The following is a 17,615-nucleotide window of genomic DNA, read 5'->3' as shown; positions in this document are numbered from 1 at the left end:
TACAATATCATGCCATATCGTAAGTCCGATATGAGATTAGATCTACCCTCGTTAATCTCGTCGAGTTGGTAGCGAAAAGAGAGGTGATACGACCACACTTGCAGGTAGCGAACCATGTCCCTCCCTCCACCTTGCCGGCCTGACCTCCGAATCCAAAACACGAGGTTGGGGGCAATTAGAGAAGGTTTCGACAAGAAACTCAACCAAGGCGCCAAACTAAAGAAAGGGGAAAGAAGCAGACTCCAAATTGATTACCGACGAATATCGGTTCCCTCGGGCTCCGATTCGACAATGTTCCATGTCAATTGGTTATTCACGTCGTCATCTATGCGGGTACATTCAAGTCTACTGCTATCGATGCTTCCATAAACTTTTGACAAAGATATTTTTCATGTTTAATACACTTGTATCTTCCATACGGTCAACTAGATACTTATGGATGCCTCCAGCGCATTGCCAACTCAACAACCTTCCTCGACGTGATCCAAGTGGTGTACCCCATGATCGGGAGGAAGCCGAACAGCGTGATGCTCGCCATAGTCAGGAAGCCGGCCTCGAAGAAGCCGAGTTGCTCATTTTTGGGCTGTCCTGTGGGCTTGAGCGGCTGGACGGCCAGGGCCCGGATGGCCGAGGGGGTTATCTTCTTACCCCCAACGCCGCTTAGTAGGTCACCAGCCATGACGAAGGCCGCTGGCAGCGGCTCGATGTACTGCGGTCGCGCGACCGAGAACATGGCCTTGCTGTACCGGTACAGATAGTCCGCGTCGTGGGCAAGGGGCGCCGCAGGGCCCACAAGAAGCTGCACGGGGATCTGGTTCAGAGAGGAGATGTGGCAGGGCAGATGGTGCGCCAGGTACTTGGCGGAGCCCGGGTCGGCGAAGAAGTAGCCTGCAAGAAGGGGGTTTCTGTGGTTCTTGTTAATAATTGCCTAGTAGATAAGGGGGCCAGGAATCCTACTCGAACTGCTGAGTAAATATAGCATCTACAAGCCCAGAGCAGGTGGCAATGGGCAGATATCGACCATTAATTTTCATGTCCATAAGAGGTGTCGATCTGTAACAGCCAAATTAGGTCATTGCCATCGAGGAATTCCAGTGTCCGAGACTACTCACCTATCGAGTATATCGATGAGCTTAAATTCGTTAGACCCAAAGCTTGAGACTTGCTTCCTGTCCTCGGCATCCTTGACCGCTTTACGGGTCTCCTCGCTCTGGTTGCCGCTGACTTTCCTGGCGGCGGACTCTTTCGCAAATGCGAGTGTCGCGTACTTGGAGCAGGCCTCAAAGAATTCTTGCTTCACATACTCGTTGACGAGGACGAGATCTGGCGCATAGGGAGACGTGCCGCCGAAGCTGAACCTCGCGTTGGTGATTGCCTTAGCTGCCGCCTGGATATCGGCCGTCCGGTCCACAATGGCTACGGCGCGAGTGGTAGTGGAAGAGAGCAGCTGGTTCGCGAGACTGCTTTTTGAGTTGGATATTGTGCTCGTCTGGTCTACCAGCAGGGCTGTCTCGAGAATTGACGAATCGGTTATAGTCTTAGTGAGACAGAACGTATTGATGTCCAACGTAGCCGGAAGCAGTTTTCGTAGGACAGAGTCAAGCTGGAGTATAGTGTCTTGGAGCTATATGTACACCTCTTTGTAAGCAGCTGAAACCCATGATTCAACGACGTTCCACTTACCTCAACTACCACACAGTTGCCGGCCGAGATGGCTGCAGCCAGAGGCGTGATGATGGAGTAGAACCTCGTGTGGCTCGTCGGCCGGATCACGACCAATCCGGCGCCCAGTCTTCGCGTCGCATTGTCCTTGCCGTGAGTGACGGCATACTCTTTGCTGTGTTCTTCTGCGAAGTTGAGCGAGTCGTAGAAATGACGGACCGCATCCATCGCCAGATAGTATTCGACCTCGACGTCGGCGCTGGACGACTGCGCATCTTTCGCCAGAGCGGCACAGATGCCGCCGGCCTCGTCGCGCAAGCTGGCATGGAGACTCTGGAGCTGGTTTTGGCGGTAACGGATGTTCTCAGCTCGACCGTCAACTACGGAATCTTGGAGCCGCTCAATGGCGATAGTGCCTGGAGACGACGACATCCTGTTGCGTGTGAAAAGTGCTTGACTTTGGGAGCGAGTGTGCGTCAATTCGGCCCCTAGTTCGGACGAGATATAGATTATCTTCAATCAAACAATCAGATCCCACCTCTGGTTGGAATATCTTGTGTATTGCTTGGTCTCACATGCCCGCGGAAGACCCCGTCTGTCCATCCGCCCACCTTAGCCCAGAAACCAGGGGTTGTGCGACCGGTAAGTGGGGGAGCGAGGGTCGTCTATGCGATGCCCGCCATACCCCAGATCCTTCGCCGGGGAGAGATGCGCGTGCACGTCTCCAATTCGCAACACGAGACTTCCCGGTGCCATGTACTTACAGACTTCATTGAACCTTCGATTCCAGGCAAAAACTCTGGAGTCTTGATTGTTCGCTCGTTTCGTATAACGAATAGTTCATCAACTATTTCCCTCTCATTTCGCAGCACTGTTGTCGAACAGCAGCTAGCTATCAGATCATATGTGAAGATGTCTGTCACTACCACAGACAACCCCATAACCAGCACCTTGGCCGACACGCTGCAAGACTACGAGATCCGGCTCACGGGCGCACAAGACTTACCTGCGGCTGCACAGCGACAAGACGAAAATGCGCCCCTCCTATCACAAGAGCAGCAGCAGCAACAGTTTCCCGATTGGGTCCCGCTGACCGACCACGCCGCGCCCGTCGGCGTCGAGAACCCGCCGGACTGGGACACGGAGCACCGCGGCGTCCCGCGATACCGGCCCATCAACTACAACTTGAACCGCGAGGTGCGGCCCTGGGGCTCGAATCCGATCGAGACGGCGTTTGTGCTGCACATGTTCCACGGCGTTTGGCTCACTGCTGTAAGTCGCAACTTTGTTATCAGGGCCCTTGTCTTTGGTCGACTAACTAATGCACCTTGGCCAGTTCACACGCTGGGCCTGGGCGAAGACAGGCGGGCGATTCAACAACACGTATTTCAGGTGGAAGGTGGGCGGCGAGTACTAGATTACGTATTTCAGGTACATTATAGAATTGGGAGAATTAGTTTTGGGTATCAACGTCTAAACACAATAATACTTCGTGACTTCATGAGTTCTAATGGCTTATTCGAGATTCTATGGGGCGCCGCTCAAGAGTCGAGCCCATTCGTATTGACCGTAAATTTGGGCTGGCGAGATAAGGACCAATAATCTCTTTGCAGTACATACAGTTACCCCCAGCCTAGAGATTAGGATGCCGAAGCGTGGAACGGCATTGCTGCTGTGCCTGGCGGCCGGGCTTCCCCTCCTCCACTTCCCGGTGCAAGTGGCGTTCGTCCAAAGCCCCGACTAAGTACGATGCTGAAGACGGACTGCCGAGGGGGTAGACATTCCCTTTTGTTGGTGTCAATTGAGACAAGTAAATAACTTTGGACATCCTACTTTATCCTGGCAACTGGCAAAAGTAGAGATTCGTCCAATTGCCACCTCTATCCCATCTATCGCCAAGATCGTGCCGTGAGCAAGCCACAGAGGGAATAGAAAGGCCATTGCATCCTTCATCATGGAAGTCCAAACCCCTCCCATCCGGGATCTGCAGACGACCGTCGACGACGGCGAGAACAACCTCCGTTTCATGAAGAACGTCTCTATCCCACTCAAAGCCTCCAAGCTGCCGATCCGGGCCAACGTCTACCTACCTTTGAGCGACGATGCGAACGCCAAGTTCCCCGTGCTGTGCACCTACGGGCCCTACGGCAAGGACATCCCCTACGCGACCTTCTTCGCGGGCTCCTTCGGCGAGGTGAACCCGGAGCACCGCTCCAAGTACTCGGCCTGGGAGACGCCCGACCCGGTCTTCTGGACGTCGCGGGGGTACGCTGTTGTGCGGGCCGACGAGAGGGCCTGGGCCAGAGCCCCGGCTTCTTGGACACGATGAGCAAGGGCACTTCCGAGTGCTTTTTTGACGTTGTCGAGTGGGCCGCCGACCAGCCTTGGTCTACCGGCAAGGTCGGGCTGCTGGGCATCTCGTACTACGCCGGCACGCAGTGGCGCGTTGCGGCGCGGAGGCCCAAAGGGCTGGCGGCTATTATCCCTTGGTATGTGACTTTCCGGCCGTGTATGTAGATCCATGCTAATAGGAAGTGATTAGGGAGGGCATGTCGGACTACTACCGTGACCGCTGCCAGCACGGCGGGATCCTCTCGGATAAGTTCATCGGAGTCTGGTGGAACCGGCAGGTGCTGGTGAACCAGTACGGCAAAGCCGGGCGGTCCCAACTGAAATTCCCGCCCGACGGCCCAGGGGCGCGGGGGCAGGAGGACACCATCGAAGGCGACCTCCCCGAGGACGTGCTCGTGGCCAACCGACAAGACCAAACGGTCGACAACGCGACGCACAAGTACCGCGACGAGCCCTACTACGCCAGCAAGGAGTTCCGGCCCGAAGACATCGAGGTGCCGCTGCTGAGCGTGGCCAACTGGGGCGGCATCCTGCTGCACCTGCGCGGCAACGTCGAGGGCTACAACCACGCCGGGTCCAAGTTCAAGTACCTGCGCTTCATCACGGGCCGGCACGACCTGCCGTTCTACTACAAGGAGGAGGCCGAGCTCCAGCAGAGCTTCCTGGACGCCTTCCTCAAGGGCGAGGACCGCGTCGGCTGGAGCGTGCCCGGCAAGGTCCCACCCGTCACCGTGACGCTGCGCAAGGGCAACGTCGGCTTCAATGATGCGGAGAAGGAGAAGACGTACCCCAAGCGGCAGGAGGAGGCCTGGCCCATCCCCCGGACGCAGTACACCAACTTCTACCTCACGGCCGACCAGGGCCTCGCCGCCAGCAAGCCCACCGCCACTGCCGAGTCGAAGAGCGTCTCCTACAAGGCGCTGGGCACGCTGGAAAACCAGCAGGCGGTGCAGTTCACCAGCGCGCCCTTCGAGCAGGAGACCGAGATCACGGGCCACGTGACGGCGCACCTCAACGTGTCGCTGACGCCCGAGGAGGCCGCGGGCGACAAGGACATCGACCTGTTCGTGACGCTGCGACATCTCGACGCCGAGTCGCGGGAGATCTTCTACACGGGCACGGCGGGCGACCCGGTGCCGCTGTGCAAGGGCTGGCTGCGGGTGAGCATGCGCAAGACGCACGAGGAGCACCCCAAGCACCGGCCCTACCTGCCCTACCGCGAGTACTTCTCGACCGACGTCCTGCCCGTCCGCGGCGGCGAGGTCTACGGCGTCGACGTCGAGATCTGGCCGACCAACGTCGTCGTCGACAAGGGGAACCGCATCGTCTTCGAGGTCGCGAGTGGCGATACGCAAGGTTCGGGCATTTTCCAGCATAACTCTCCGACGGACAGGTAAGCTTTATCCTTTCCCAGATTATCTTCTTCCCAAACTTCTTCTCATTCTCATTCTCATTACTAACTAATACTCCCCTTTTTAATAGGCCGGCTTCGAAATTCGCTGGGCAGAATCATATTCACTTTGGAGAAGGGTTGGAGAACTACGTAACACTGCCTGTGATCCCGCAGAAATAAGTCGTAAAAAAGGGGGCCTATTTTTAGCTTCTGCAGACCCGTATAGACCTGTAATGAAGTTGACATAGTATCAATAACGAGTCTTGAATATCGATATCATATATGGCCAGGAGGCCATTTCCATGTATCTCGCCTGTAATCTAATTATTGCAAACCCATGTCTTAAGAATAATGTGGGATTAGAAGTATGTCCAAGAGGGCGTCTCGAGTGCGTCTTTGATACAGCTCTGGCCTTGCTTCCACTATCTAAAAACTTCGTTACCGTCGTCCGAACCCGAAGGAGACGACTCATATCTCCCATACAATAATGCTAGCTCATCCCTCCGGCACGGTGGGGGCGGGGTACGTATCGGGTGCAGAAACGCTGCCGGTTTGGCTCTCTTTCATGTCCCTATTATCGTTGGTGCCATCGCTCAAGTAGACAACTCGCCAGCTTCGAAGAATACCACACACTACTCGTTGAAACTCTAGTACACGATATCATGGCGTACACAGACCATTTCTCGCTTGCAAACCTTCCCTATGGTATTGCAAGCTGTAAAGAGCACCCCGAGAAGGCCGTGGCTACTCGTCTCCATGACCTCGTCATATTCCTGGCAGACCTGCCTCTAGAGTGTGCAGAGAACGTGAAATCGGCACTTACCAAGGTATGTTACTCCTGAGAATGAGAAGGGATCCATCATTGATTTTGAGAAAGCCAACTCTAAACGATCTGGCAGCCGCCAGCAAGTCAGAGCTACAGCAGCTTCGAGGCAGCTTGAAAAAGGCCCTCGAAGACGATTCGTTGATCAAGAAGTTCGGCTACACAGTGAGCAATGTCTCGCTTCACCTGCCTATTTCTGTAGCAGGGTTCTTCGACTTCTCGTGCTCCAAGGACCATGTCCAGAATATGGAAGAGGCCATCTTCGGCAAGAAAGGGATGCCTCCATCGTTTCTGCATTACCCGGTGGGCTACACTGGTACATCATCGTCGATCGTGGTCTCTGGCACAAAGGTGCAACGGCCACTTGGTGTTTCCATGGCAGGCGGCTCGGTCAGCTTCGGGCCAACCAAGGCCATGGACTATGAGCTCGAATTGGCCGCCATTATTGGAAAGCCAACCAACTTGGGAGACAGTGTCGCGCTGGAAGACGCGGACGACCACATCTTCGGGTTGGTTTTGCTAAATTATTGGAGCGGTAAGACCATGCTATTCCTTACCTATACAGGTTTACATTGCTGATTCTTTGCACGGTGTAGCTCGAGATATCCAAGGGTTTGAGATGAAGCCCCTGGGCCCCATGAACGGCAAGAGCTTCTGCACGTCCATCTCGCCATGGGTAGTGCCCTTGGAAGCCCTCGAGCCGTTTGAGACAGTGGCACCAGCCAAAGAGCTCGCGGTGAGTAGCTTCTTGAGCGAGACCAAAGAGAAGCCAAGCTACGACATCCAACTGGAGGCCGAGTTGGTCAGGGGCGAGAAATCTACAACGATCTGCAAATCGAATGTGTCCTGGATGTACTGGACGTTCCGGGACCTGGTCGCTCAGCACACGGTCAACGGCTGCAACCTCAATACGGGCGACTTGCTGGCGACCGGGACTGTGTCGGGCGCCGGCGACGATGCGCACGGCTGCCTTGCGGAGATGACGAAGGGCGGCAAGGTGCAAATCGAGCTGGCTGACGGGTCGCAAACCACATACCTCCAGGATGGTGATGGGATCAGGATGACGGCGTACTGCGGTAAGGGAGTAGGTTTCGGCGACTGCACGGGTTTCATCACGCCGTCCCGGTCGGTGTGAGTTGTAGATAGATGGCCACCTCTGTTATCACCGTGGTTAGGAGTACGTACTGCAATAGGTACAGCTGTAGCGAACAATGACGAGGGTTTGGTGGAAAGGTGGACCTGAAGCTGAATTCGACCCCGCTATTGGCCAGTGAGCTCTCAGCTACCCCGAGCAAGCCAAGAGCCTGGAGCTTGTAACTGCCACGTTCGCACAATCAATTTCCTAGACGAGCTCCAACAGTTGGTCGTGTCGTTGGACAAGAAGCCTCTCCGCACTCTCTCTATCCCAATTGTCTCTTCCACCACTCTTCATCCCCTTTATCACAGGTCACTCGCCCACCATGGTTGCCCTCCAGTACTCGCTTCTCGCCGCATTGGCTCTCCGTGTTGTTTCCGTTTTCGCCCAAGATGGTTCTGTAAGTCATCCTCCAGCTACTCCCCACCTCGCCGAGCGCCACAGCTTCCGAGCTTGTGTCGCATGGAGCTCGTGTGATGCCATCATGATTTCTATCTACACAGGGAGACATGCAAACAGCTCGCTAATGGTTTCTTCCCTGATTTGTAGCCTCTCGATGCCAACGCCGGTAGCCCGCCGGCCGCCGAGCTCAAGGCCGATGTCGTCGCCACCTTCCCCGAGGCCGACATTTTCGGCGTGAAGCTCGTCAACGGCCGCCCGACCAAGGCCGTCGTGGACATCACCAACAACGAGGCCGAGCCGATCCAGGTTACCTTCATGGGCGGCGCCTTGTACACCCTGCAGGAGCTCGCCGAAGGCGCGCACCCCTCTGCTGGCATCCTCCGCAACCTGAGCTCCGTCCGCTACGAGGCCACCATCCCCGCCGGCGAGAAGCAGTCCCTCCCCCTACTCCTTCGCCCTCGACATGAACCCCCAGGATGTGCGCCTCAACCTCATGGCCGTCATCACCAACGGCGCGAACCAGATCTTCCAGGTTAATGTCGCCGACCAGACCGTCAGCATTGTTGAGGCCCCTACCAGCATCCTTGACCCCCAGATGTAGGTTATCGCATAATGTTTGGATAGCTAGACTCATACTAACCTGGTTTTGTAGCATCTTCCTCTACCTGGTCCTTAGCGCCGCCTTCGCCGGTACCTGCTACTTCGTCTACAACACCTGGTTTGCCTCTTTCTTCCCCCAGACCAAAAAGCCCCGTGCCCCCAAGGCCGTGGTCATCGAGAAGGAGCCGCTTTCCGGTGGCGAGGGCTCTGGTGTCGACGTCAAGACCTACGACGAGAGCTGGATCCCTCAGGACCACATCAACCGACCCACTGCCCGTCGCGTCAAGAGCGGCGCCAGCAAGAAGAAGATGGCCGACGAGTAGAGCCGACAGCCATCCACTCGAGCTCAAAAACCGCAAAAGCCGGCGCGAAAGCGGATGTAAAGGGGCGTCGCGATCCATCTGGACTTTTGAGCGACGGAACAATGCCCCTTGTTGGCAACTCTTTTTCCTTTGCCGGGTCACCTCATCTATTTTACATAGCCATCAGAGGTGTTGGCAGAAACGGCATGATTGGGATAAACAAAAGCACATATGATGCCCAGACGATTTCATCAAGCGGGCCGTGGCTGTATTTGTATAAACAAGTGTAACTAAATGCTAGGTATTACTACCCCAACGACGAGCTATGACTCCTGACTCCATTGGAGAATAATTTCACTACTTGCAATGCGATGCGCAATGTACGACTACCGATGAATGCTCTCAATATTAGGATGCGACTGAACGTTAGACAGCAGCATCACACGACCACGGAGGTCTTGATGTATAATCCTTTTTTTTCCTTCCAAGATGCCGTCTCATATACTAATAAATTAAGCTATCTAGTGCCAGAGCCTTTATTGGAAGTTTACCGTCTCCCTGGGTGCTTCTCCCCAAGTGAGACAACTTAGTCAAAAATAGATACCTATTACTATAAACAATGTGCTTGCTCCGAAACCCATTACTCGGTTAATGGGCCCGCCCAAAGTCATGCGGTGAGAATGGTTGCGAGAATGTATGCTGTTGTTGGTGTGGCGCCTGTGCGGATTGATGTGGACGAGGCGACGTCGATTGCAATTCAGCCGGCGGCGGCTGATAATCCTGCGCGGGAAGTTCAACGGGCGGCGAAGAAGGATGGTGGTCCTGGTGGCCTTGGCCGCCTCCAAGCTCCGCCAGCAACGGCTGGCCCTGCTGGGCGTGGGCGTACTGCTGCGGGGGCATCAGACTGTTCCGGTTGCTGCCGTCATGGCCGGGTACCCAGTAGCCCCCTGTCGACGCCGGCGTCGCCATCGGGCTCACGGGCGAAGGCTTGTTCCAGCTGTTCGAGCCGCCCGTGTGTTGCATCGGAATGGATCCGGCCACCGTCGACCCGTCGCCTCCATACGTGCTGCCCATGTACGACGGATGGGGCCCTCCTGGTTGGTGGTATCCGCTCCCGTTCATAGGGCCGCCCGCTGGCCCAGGCCCAACGTTCCCACCTGCCACGCCGCCTTGCTGCTGCTGCTGTCGCTTATACAGCTGTCCTCTTCGATATCGCTTGCAGAGTAAGACGGCCAACAATACTATGGCGCTGAGGCCGACACCGATGCCCACGCCCACCCCCCACTTTGGCGGTCGACGACCAAGTACCCTTATCGGCTATCGCGCTACCGGTCGTGCTCGAATTCGGCTCCTCGTCTGACGTCGTCGTCGTAGCCGTCGTCGTCGCCGGGGTAGAGCTACCTCCATCATCCGTCGTCGCCGTCGGGCTCTTGGTCTTGGTCGGCTTCGCGGATGTGGTGGTGGCGGCGGTGGCGGCCTTGGCCTTGGCCATGAAGGCGTCGCGGGAGACGGTGAGCGTGACGCCGGTGCCCGCGCAGTTGGTCTCGAGGGTCGAGTAGACGGCGTCGAGGTCGGCGGGGCTGTCCCTGGCGACGCACGACGCCGTGTTGTAGACGAAGTTGCCCTTGTTGGTGCAGAGGCACGCGTTGAGCTGCGCGCCCGTGCTGCCGCTGCACTTGCTGCCGTCGGCCGACTGCGTCAGGCACCGCTGCGCGCCCGACGGGTACGAGCTGAAGTCGTTCTCGAGGGCCCCGGCCCGCGCGGCGAGGTTCAGGTAGAGCCATGCGGCAAGGAGGGCGCTGGGGGAGCACCGGGGCGAGGAGTGGGCCGTCATGGTAGGTAAAGAAAGGGAAAAAAAGGTATAACTGTTATTAATTTTCCTCGTTCCCTCTTTTCTTAACAGTAGGAAACAATCATGAGAGAGATGTGTATTATCGCGCCTATAGTCGAACTGTCACCCTGGGAGCCAGAAACGAGTGAGCGGGCAAGTATGGGGCGACGGCAGATTCACTATCTTTTCGGACGACTCGAAAGGGAAACAGCAAAACAAGTCGAAACGCCTTGCCTGTGATTCATTATGCGATAAGAGAGAGCGCGACAGACAGATAGTACCCGGGGGGCTGGGTCCCCCATCACCCATTAGGCGAGGAGGCCTTGGCTAATGCAACCTATGCGCCCCCAGTCACGGGCTTTCTATCCTTTGGCGCCGTCTCGATTGGGCCTCCACGCAAGACTCTACGCGAGGCCCCGGGGGTCTGGCGGCCACTCACAGAGCGTGGTTGGTTGCCTCTTGAGCTATTGGGGGTGTTGGCGGCCATTAGCCAAACGAGCCGTCGCCCGGGAAGTCGGCACTAGTGGGATAGCCACCAGATTGCTTTTTTAAAATCACAGGCACACCTGTTTATTACTTGATGTGTTGTCGAGGTCGGGTTTCTTCATCGCGAAAGGAATGCCATTTGCAATTTTTCTCAAAGGGAAGCAAGCTCCTCGGGCCGGCCTGACGTAGCTGTACGACCCTGATATTCTATACAATCCCGTCTCCGGCCAATGACGACCCGGCAGTAAGCATGCTAAATCCTTTGCAGAAGCTAAATACTAGGCGGGTTAGACAATTGAGACATCTGCGGAGCATGACGCTCTAGCTCGATACTTATACACTGCCCCTCCTTGTCACCCTTTCATCCTAGCTAAGTCATACAGGTTAAAAATAGAATGCATATATTGAAGATCTTCTTCTCTCCCGCGTTAGATCATATCATCATCAATTACAAGGCCCTCTTAGTAGAGCGAATAGCGTTTGTCCCGGCATCGGACGAGTCCCACTGCCGGATGTGGTTGGTGTCCCCCGACAGTGTGTACAGCAGGTAGTAAAGACATGAGAACAACGCCCGTGAGCGACGACTCCACGCCAGGCCGGTTCTCGGTGTTCCCTTACGTGGTACTCTTATTCTCGTCGGCGAAGAGCGACGGCGTCAAGTTTTGGTGTCCCGGTGATCGTTTGCTGGTCAGTATGTCTCTGGGGCCGAAACCATCAAACCGTAGCCATCTATACTCGCAATATGTGTTGGCACAGTTCGGGCCAAGCTAGCATGTATGTTGACCTAGGAGAATCCGTGTATCATATCGAACGGGTTATGTAGATACCGCCTCGTATGCCCTTCATGCCGGCGTACAGGTGCAATTGCCAACGATTCCCCCTGAGCCTCCCGCTTCTCCCCGGCCTTTATCCAACGACTCCCCGACGAAGACTACCAACACTGCCGCGAACGCCGCCGTCGCCGCGAAGACCTGGTCCCGCTTCGCGTTCGTCAGCACGCCCACACATACCGCGAACAGAATCGTCCACCCGCCCACCATCCCTAGCAGAGCGTATGGGTTCTGGACGAAGTACAGCGACGCGATGGAGCCAGACAGGAAAATAGCCGAGAGGATTGAGCCCAGCACCGTGGTGGCCTTGTCCACTGACCTCTCCGATATTACCGCCGAGGTGCCGTGTCTATTCTGTTTCTGCTTTGGCATTAAAGGTGTGAACTGACAAAAGGGAGAAGCAGATAGTACTTGCTTGGAATGCCCACCCGAAATGGTTCAGCACGAAAGTCGAAAGTCGGTCTTGATTCGCCATCACCTTCAAGGCAACAAGGTCGTCGACGTCTTCGAATCGTTGCGCACTGCGTCCCCACAGCTGTGGCCGCTGCTGCTCTTGCCCCGGGTGGCTTTGACCACCCCAGAACCTGATCTTCATACCCCTTACGGTGGTGGGAGCTGGCTTAGTAAAGTTCAAGAGTTGTTGGTGTCTGGCCAGGGCTTCATCTGCGCAGTCACTCCGTTAGTGTGTGTATGGCGACAAAAAGGGGTTGATATGCGCTCCAACGAACGGTACTTCTCCAATCTTTGCCTGATCAATAATGAGAGCTGCAATTCTTTCATGGACTTGAGGATTAAGGGGTTCGCCCGCTGGATTCTTCTCCTTCGCTAACTTTTCGAAAGTTGCCCAGTCGCTGTAGCTTTTGGCAGTAGCTGGGGTATATCTAACTCGATCTTCTTCATCGTACTTGTCTTGCAAATACTCTAGCTCCGCAATCTCTGATTCCATGAGCAGCAGGTTGCGCGACGATAATCGATCAAATCGCCTGTATATGGTGCCCGTCCGGTCCGGATCTTCCGTGACGGCATAAGCGAATTTCGGAAAGCCATTGATTGGCTCTGGCTTCTGGTATGAAGAATTCCCATTCATTCCGTGTTTATGACGACCTTATTCAATGGGGAGCAAGGTGTGGGTGCTGGGTGTGGCTCTGGGGAGTCCATAGCGACTAGAAATCCTCATTACATACATGGATACAGTGCCCCCAGCCGTGTGCGGTGAGAACAAATACGCCTAACATAAGGCTGAAGCTGCATACCTCGGCGCCTCGAGCCAATGAATACAGTGGCGAAGTATAGAGGCGCCGCCAGCCACGTCACTACCAGTTACACGAAAAGGCGCAACAGTCTGCCTTGTTTCCCCGCACATGGGTAGGATGCCTCAACGGAGCTCATCCCGCTGTGCTCTTTTCCCCGGTACCAAATTACTTGACCTTGGTGGGTTCATCTACTGGGCACCAACCGACACCTCTCAGACACTTCCATATACTCTCTTTCTCTACAGAAAAGTAGTCTCTAGGCTACACAGATCTTTTCCGTCAATACACAATATTACATCGCCGCCACGCAATATACCAATACTCCCGTTTAACCCGCGGTCTAAGACGTGGGACTTAGATAAACAAGAACGAATAATAGCCACGCAAGAACAAGAGAGGGTCAGGCACAGTACCAAAACGATATCCCATCAGTTTCTTCGACCACCCATAGCCATTATGTCCAATGAACCCCATGTAGCTTTCACGTCTACTCGCATCGAAGAAGAGCAGAAGCGGCCCTTTCGTCGACCTGGAGATATGAAGCCCCAGAACATCATAGGGTTAAAATTAAGCCAAGTGTATGCCATCCCATGAAAGAGCCCGTAACGAAACCTGAAATCATCATACTGACTGGGAGTTGCTCTATAGTAGACGCAAGCTTGCCCGCCTCTATGAAAACGGCAGATCGACATCCCAGGGGTACCGGGCAACAGCACTACCCGTCAGGAAAGGTTTATCATGGGCAAAACGGGACAACGTCAAGAATGTACGAAAGCTTCTCGCAGTCACCATTAATAGCCATGAAGAAAAGGCGTGTCCGGATTCTGGATCCTCCCAGAACATTATGCGTGAAGACTGGGCACGTGAACACAAGCTTAAGATCCGGCGGACTTCCCGTGACCGGATGCTCTTCCAACTCGGCAACGGAAAAAGCATCAGGGCTATGGGACGGGTGCGTGCCCACGTCAGAATATCGCGGGCCCAGTCGCTGTCTCAATCCAGAAGGAAGGAGTGGTTCTACATTTTTGAGAATTGCCCCGTGCCCATTGTTCTGGGTTTGCGTTTCCTCGACTGCGCATCCATATTCACGACAAATAAGCATCTTCTGGAAGATTGCCCAAAGGCCTACAGTGATATCGACTCGGTACTTTGGATCGGAACACCCCGAAACCAGATGCGATGTTCTTTGGATGGCCAGAGAGCGGTCGCTACGGCTGACACGGGATCCGACCTCAATCTTATGTCGCTTGAGTACACTAAGCGAAATGGTTACTGCATCGACGACAGGCCGGAGATGAAGCGTCTTCTGCAATTTGGCGATGGCAGTACAGCAGAGACTATGGGTCAAGTCCACGTCAACAACTTCAGCCTTGACTGGAGATGCCCACCAATCACGTCGGGATTGGCGAACGACAAAATTACATCTGACGAGAAGCCACAATACGGCGACGGGGATGTTACGGATGAAATCTTTGTGCTGGATCAGGTTGTTTTCCACGTACTGCCAGACCTGCCCTGCGACATCATTCTGGGCCGCCCGTTGCTCGAGGCCACTGACGCCTTCAGTCAACGGGACATCCAACTTGCGTCATTTGACCATAGATTCAAACAAAAGAGGAATATGGCATGTTTCAATATCGTCATAAAGTTGAGATGGACAAGGGATTCCTCCAAGAAGAGAGTGCCCACCAGGCAAGACCATGAAAACGAACAGCACGCTCACTTGTATCGACTATCCCTAATGGAAGAAGATATCGATCGCTTGACAGGCTTAGCCAAGCAGGAGAAATTAGATGAAATGGCGAGGGTAAAGACACGGTGGGAGACGGAACATAGACAAAGGGGGTGCGCTTTTTGCATTTAGTGCAACTTTGGCAATGATGGCATGACTGAAGAAAAGGAAGATACTAGGCGGCGAATACTGGTCTCTGGGAAGTGTACAAATAAACATGATGTTATATAAAGACTTGCGAACGCGTACTTTTACGAAATACTAAATCTGACCGGGACAATCATATGTAGTGTCGTCGTACCATAGTACCGTCTCAAGTAATCCCTATTCCAGTACCAATTAAGATCCCCTCGTTGCTTTCGCCGTCTCTGAGCTTAGCCCGTATCAAAGCTTCTACCGACACTCTACGAGTTAACTGCCAGCAGAACGCCTCTAGCCCTGAGAATGGCAATGGCCTCGCTTGTCCACTCCTGGCAGCGTCGCAGAGACTGCATAGGGTTGATCCTTCTAGGTCCGTTGAACTGCTTCGCGGGAGGAGGGTTGGCGCGGCAGATGGAGTCGACACGAGAAACCTCCTCAACCCTAACCAAACCCGATTGCGACTTCGATACAAAAGAGGCGGACAAGTCAGGAATTTTCGGCGTTTCTTTGGTTTCCAATATCATGCCGTTCTGGATGTCGCCTGTGACGTGAAAGAGAGTACCAGAGCCGTCTTGTTGGGTTACCACGAAAATGGTATGATGATTTCGTACGGCGCCCAGTCTATCGATGAGGTAGATACGGCCGTATAACATGTTGAAGTTTGGGGGTGTTTGAAAGGGGCAAGGTCCGGTGTGCTTCTTATGGGATGGGAAACCGTGGAAGTGGCCCGCCGCCAATTAGTTCTAATATTATTCCTAGTCTCCAAGAGCACCGCCCCGGTGATCAACGTCAATGGGCATGATCTAAAAGGAGCCAGAGTTGAGCTCCGATCGAATTGAGCTCCTATCGAGTACTGGTATTTGGTCAAGCACATGCATGGCGCTGGACGGCTGCTGCTGCATGGTATTGGCATATGCACAGATCAGTGAGCGGCAATGCTGCCCCTTTCCATCTCCATCGCTCCGTCGCCCAGGCTTCTAGAGGTGTCAGTTCGACTTGCGAACGTCTCACCGAACACTCCGGCAGCATAAAAGCGAGATGGTAAAGTTGGATCATGTGGGTAATGGTCGAAATCCTCGAAGATCCGTCGCTGGTCGCGTTATCAGATGCCAATGCTCGAGGCCTTAGTAAAATCGCTAAGCAGGCGATCCATACCTATGGTAATGGTAATAAACCGTCGGAAAGGCTCTCTAGAACCATTCAAGCTGCCTAATATCGGCTATGGAGGATGGCACAAGACACGGCTATATGCGACTGTATAGGCTTGATCGATGGTGCAAGCTCAGCGGGTGTGCTTTATGCTTGGCTATAACGAACAATGTCACATAGCTGACGCTTAGCTTCATGATGCAGCGCGAGCTCAGGCATAGGTATCACAAGGAAACAATACCATCTATAAAGCACCACTGGTATCCCGTACTCCCGATATACTAGTGCCGAGGATGTTTGAAGACAGCTATGCTCCTGTGAGCTGTTTAGGTGCCCAAGCCACTCCAATGTGTTAAAAGGCATAGAAAGCTGAAACCTGGAAGGGTTAAAAATATGGTAGGAGAGCCGCGACGGTCAGCAGCTTGCCGAATTACTATAGTTTCAAGTACTAATCAGCGGCAACCATAACGTCAGAGGCTCGAGTCTCTCCCCAGTCATGCGGAAGAGGCGTGGCGAAGCACTTGCATTGCTCAGGTCAATGGTGTTCTTGATTATTTCCCACAGTCTATGAGAAGGGCAGATCTGACGGTGCTGTACCTGTCTACACACGTAGAAAGGGTAGCACGTTAGCCGAGAGATCCACACGGCCCTCGTCATAGGAGCCTGCCATCTGATGCGGGAGTTGGCCATGGTTCTTGCTAGAACCGCGAAGCACAGACGGGTGGCAAGGCAGAATACTCTGCCCCAGACGCGGAGCAGCACATGAGTGGTGTCTCTTCGCTTTCTATTAGCGCTCTTGAAGGAACTCGCTTAGTATCGACCTTGTGCTCTGTCCTCGCCGTAGGTACCCTGGCTACCAGTCCATTTCATATCATATGTGGTAAGCATCTACTCATGCCAAAACCTTTGCGATAGTGACGAAGCCCCTGCAGAGGTTGGGAATGATGCGGCTCACGAGTCGCCGTCTGCTCCGGCGCATTCTCAGCCTATGGTTCACGTGTTTTCGAAGCTTTCAGTTACCTGGGTGGTCTCCAGGTGCGACCCTCGTCAACACAGCCTTCAGTCTCCTGTACTGCTCATGCATGGTAATCGACCGAGAGAGAATAAAAAGAGCTAAGGCGAAGAAAAAAAAGATGACCACTCACAATTTCGCCCGATGATGGCTTATTTCTCTTTGGTATCGCATGCTGGGCCAGTAAGATGTTGGTAAATTGACCGGCAGCGGTTCATGAGCACGAAGTGGAGGCATCTGCAAAGGACGTTTGATGCTACATTGCTCTACCTCTGCGATACCAAGCAGTTTGATGCTACATCACTAGTAAATTAATACAGCAGGCAAACGAACAAACTACCATTTTGCTTTGACCTGGTTACACAGCTCAGGGATAGTGATGTGCTCGCCTCGTCTAGGTTCTTGCTGGGATGTGAGGGGCCCGGCGACTGCATGTACGTTGAGACTAGGATGCGCCATTGATTGAGGATGAAACACAAATAGGATGCTAAGAGACTGTTTCCATAGCCCTC

At 54.2% G+C, this 17,615-nt stretch overlaps 10 protein-coding genes across 10 annotated transcripts; 5 read left to right on the top strand and 5 right to left on the bottom strand.

Moving 5' to 3' along the window:
* Positions 1-433: 433 nt before the first annotated feature.
* PG998_006878 (uncharacterized protein) lies at positions 434-2,094 on the bottom strand (the record flags this gene model as incomplete). The annotated part of the gene is made up of 4 exons (XM_066873694.1): positions 434-905; positions 958-1,053; positions 1,113-1,624; positions 1,684-2,094. 4 exons carry the CDS (start codon positions 2,092-2,094, stop codon positions 434-436), a joined length of 1,491 nt encoding a protein of 496 aa, XP_066729639.1.
* A 480-nt stretch (positions 2,095-2,574) lies between these two features.
* Positions 2,575-3,079, top strand: PG998_006877 (uncharacterized protein; the record flags this gene model as incomplete). Its single annotated transcript, XM_066873693.1, has 2 exons — positions 2,575-2,934; positions 2,999-3,079. 2 exons carry the CDS (start codon positions 2,575-2,577, stop codon positions 3,077-3,079), a joined length of 441 nt encoding a protein of 146 aa, XP_066729638.1.
* Positions 3,080-3,616: 537 nt separating this feature from the next.
* PG998_006876 (uncharacterized protein) lies at positions 3,617-5,587 on the top strand (the record flags this gene model as incomplete). The annotated part of the gene is made up of 4 exons (XM_066873692.1): positions 3,617-3,937; positions 3,997-4,151; positions 4,205-5,407; positions 5,497-5,587. The coding sequence occupies 4 exons, from the start codon at positions 3,617-3,619 to the stop codon at positions 5,585-5,587; spliced, it is 1,770 nt and encodes a 589-aa protein (XP_066729637.1).
* Positions 5,588-6,069: 482 nt separating this feature from the next.
* On the top strand, positions 6,070-7,365 carry PG998_006875 (fumarylacetoacetate hydrolase FahA; the record flags this gene model as incomplete). Its single annotated transcript, XM_066873691.1, has 3 exons — positions 6,070-6,234; positions 6,285-6,765; positions 6,827-7,365. 3 exons carry the CDS (start codon positions 6,070-6,072, stop codon positions 7,363-7,365), a joined length of 1,185 nt encoding a protein of 394 aa, XP_066729636.1.
* Positions 7,366-7,690: 325 nt separating this feature from the next.
* PG998_006874 (uncharacterized protein) lies at positions 7,691-8,690 on the top strand (the record flags this gene model as incomplete). The annotated part of the gene is made up of 4 exons (XM_066873690.1): positions 7,691-7,765; positions 7,915-8,163; positions 8,243-8,364; positions 8,420-8,690. The coding sequence occupies 4 exons, from the start codon at positions 7,691-7,693 to the stop codon at positions 8,688-8,690; spliced, it is 717 nt and encodes a 238-aa protein (XP_066729635.1).
* Positions 8,691-9,317: 627 nt separating this feature from the next.
* PG998_006873 (uncharacterized protein) lies at positions 9,318-10,503 on the bottom strand (the record flags this gene model as incomplete). Its single annotated transcript, XM_066873689.1, is given in 3 exon segments — positions 9,318-9,953; positions 9,971-9,978; positions 9,999-10,503. 3 exon segments carry the CDS (start codon positions 10,501-10,503, stop codon positions 9,318-9,320), a joined length of 1,149 nt encoding a protein of 382 aa, XP_066729634.1.
* A 1,325-nt stretch (positions 10,504-11,828) lies between these two features.
* PG998_006872 (uncharacterized protein) lies at positions 11,829-12,411 on the bottom strand (the record flags this gene model as incomplete). Its single annotated transcript, XM_066873688.1, has 2 exons — positions 11,829-12,165; positions 12,245-12,411. 2 exons carry the CDS (start codon positions 12,409-12,411, stop codon positions 11,829-11,831), a joined length of 504 nt encoding a protein of 167 aa, XP_066729633.1.
* An 84-nt stretch (positions 12,412-12,495) lies between these two features.
* On the bottom strand, positions 12,496-12,903 carry PG998_006871 (uncharacterized protein; the record flags this gene model as incomplete). Its single annotated transcript, XM_066873687.1, has 1 exon — positions 12,496-12,903. One exon carries the CDS (start codon positions 12,901-12,903, stop codon positions 12,496-12,498), a length of 408 nt encoding a protein of 135 aa, XP_066729632.1.
* Positions 12,904-13,525: 622 nt separating this feature from the next.
* On the top strand, positions 13,526-14,933 carry PG998_006870 (uncharacterized protein; the record flags this gene model as incomplete). The annotated part of the gene is made up of 2 exons (XM_066873686.1): positions 13,526-13,647; positions 13,718-14,933. 2 exons carry the CDS (start codon positions 13,526-13,528, stop codon positions 14,931-14,933), a joined length of 1,338 nt encoding a protein of 445 aa, XP_066729631.1.
* A 272-nt stretch (positions 14,934-15,205) lies between these two features.
* PG998_006869 (uncharacterized protein) lies at positions 15,206-15,595 on the bottom strand (the record flags this gene model as incomplete). Its single annotated transcript, XM_066873685.1, has 1 exon — positions 15,206-15,595. The coding sequence occupies one exon, from the start codon at positions 15,593-15,595 to the stop codon at positions 15,206-15,208; it is 390 nt and encodes a 129-aa protein (XP_066729630.1).
* Positions 15,596-17,615: the final 2,020 nt, after the last annotated feature.

This window comes from Apiospora kogelbergensis (genome assembly GCF_038363985.1).
Source record: "Apiospora kogelbergensis strain CBS 113332 chromosome Unknown utg000005l_segment0_segment0, whole genome shotgun sequence".
Classification (NCBI taxonomy): domain Eukaryota; kingdom Fungi; phylum Ascomycota; class Sordariomycetes; order Amphisphaeriales; family Apiosporaceae; genus Apiospora; species Apiospora kogelbergensis.
The sequence above is the reverse complement of the archived record's forward strand: the minus strand, read 5'-3'. Positions and strand labels throughout refer to the sequence as shown.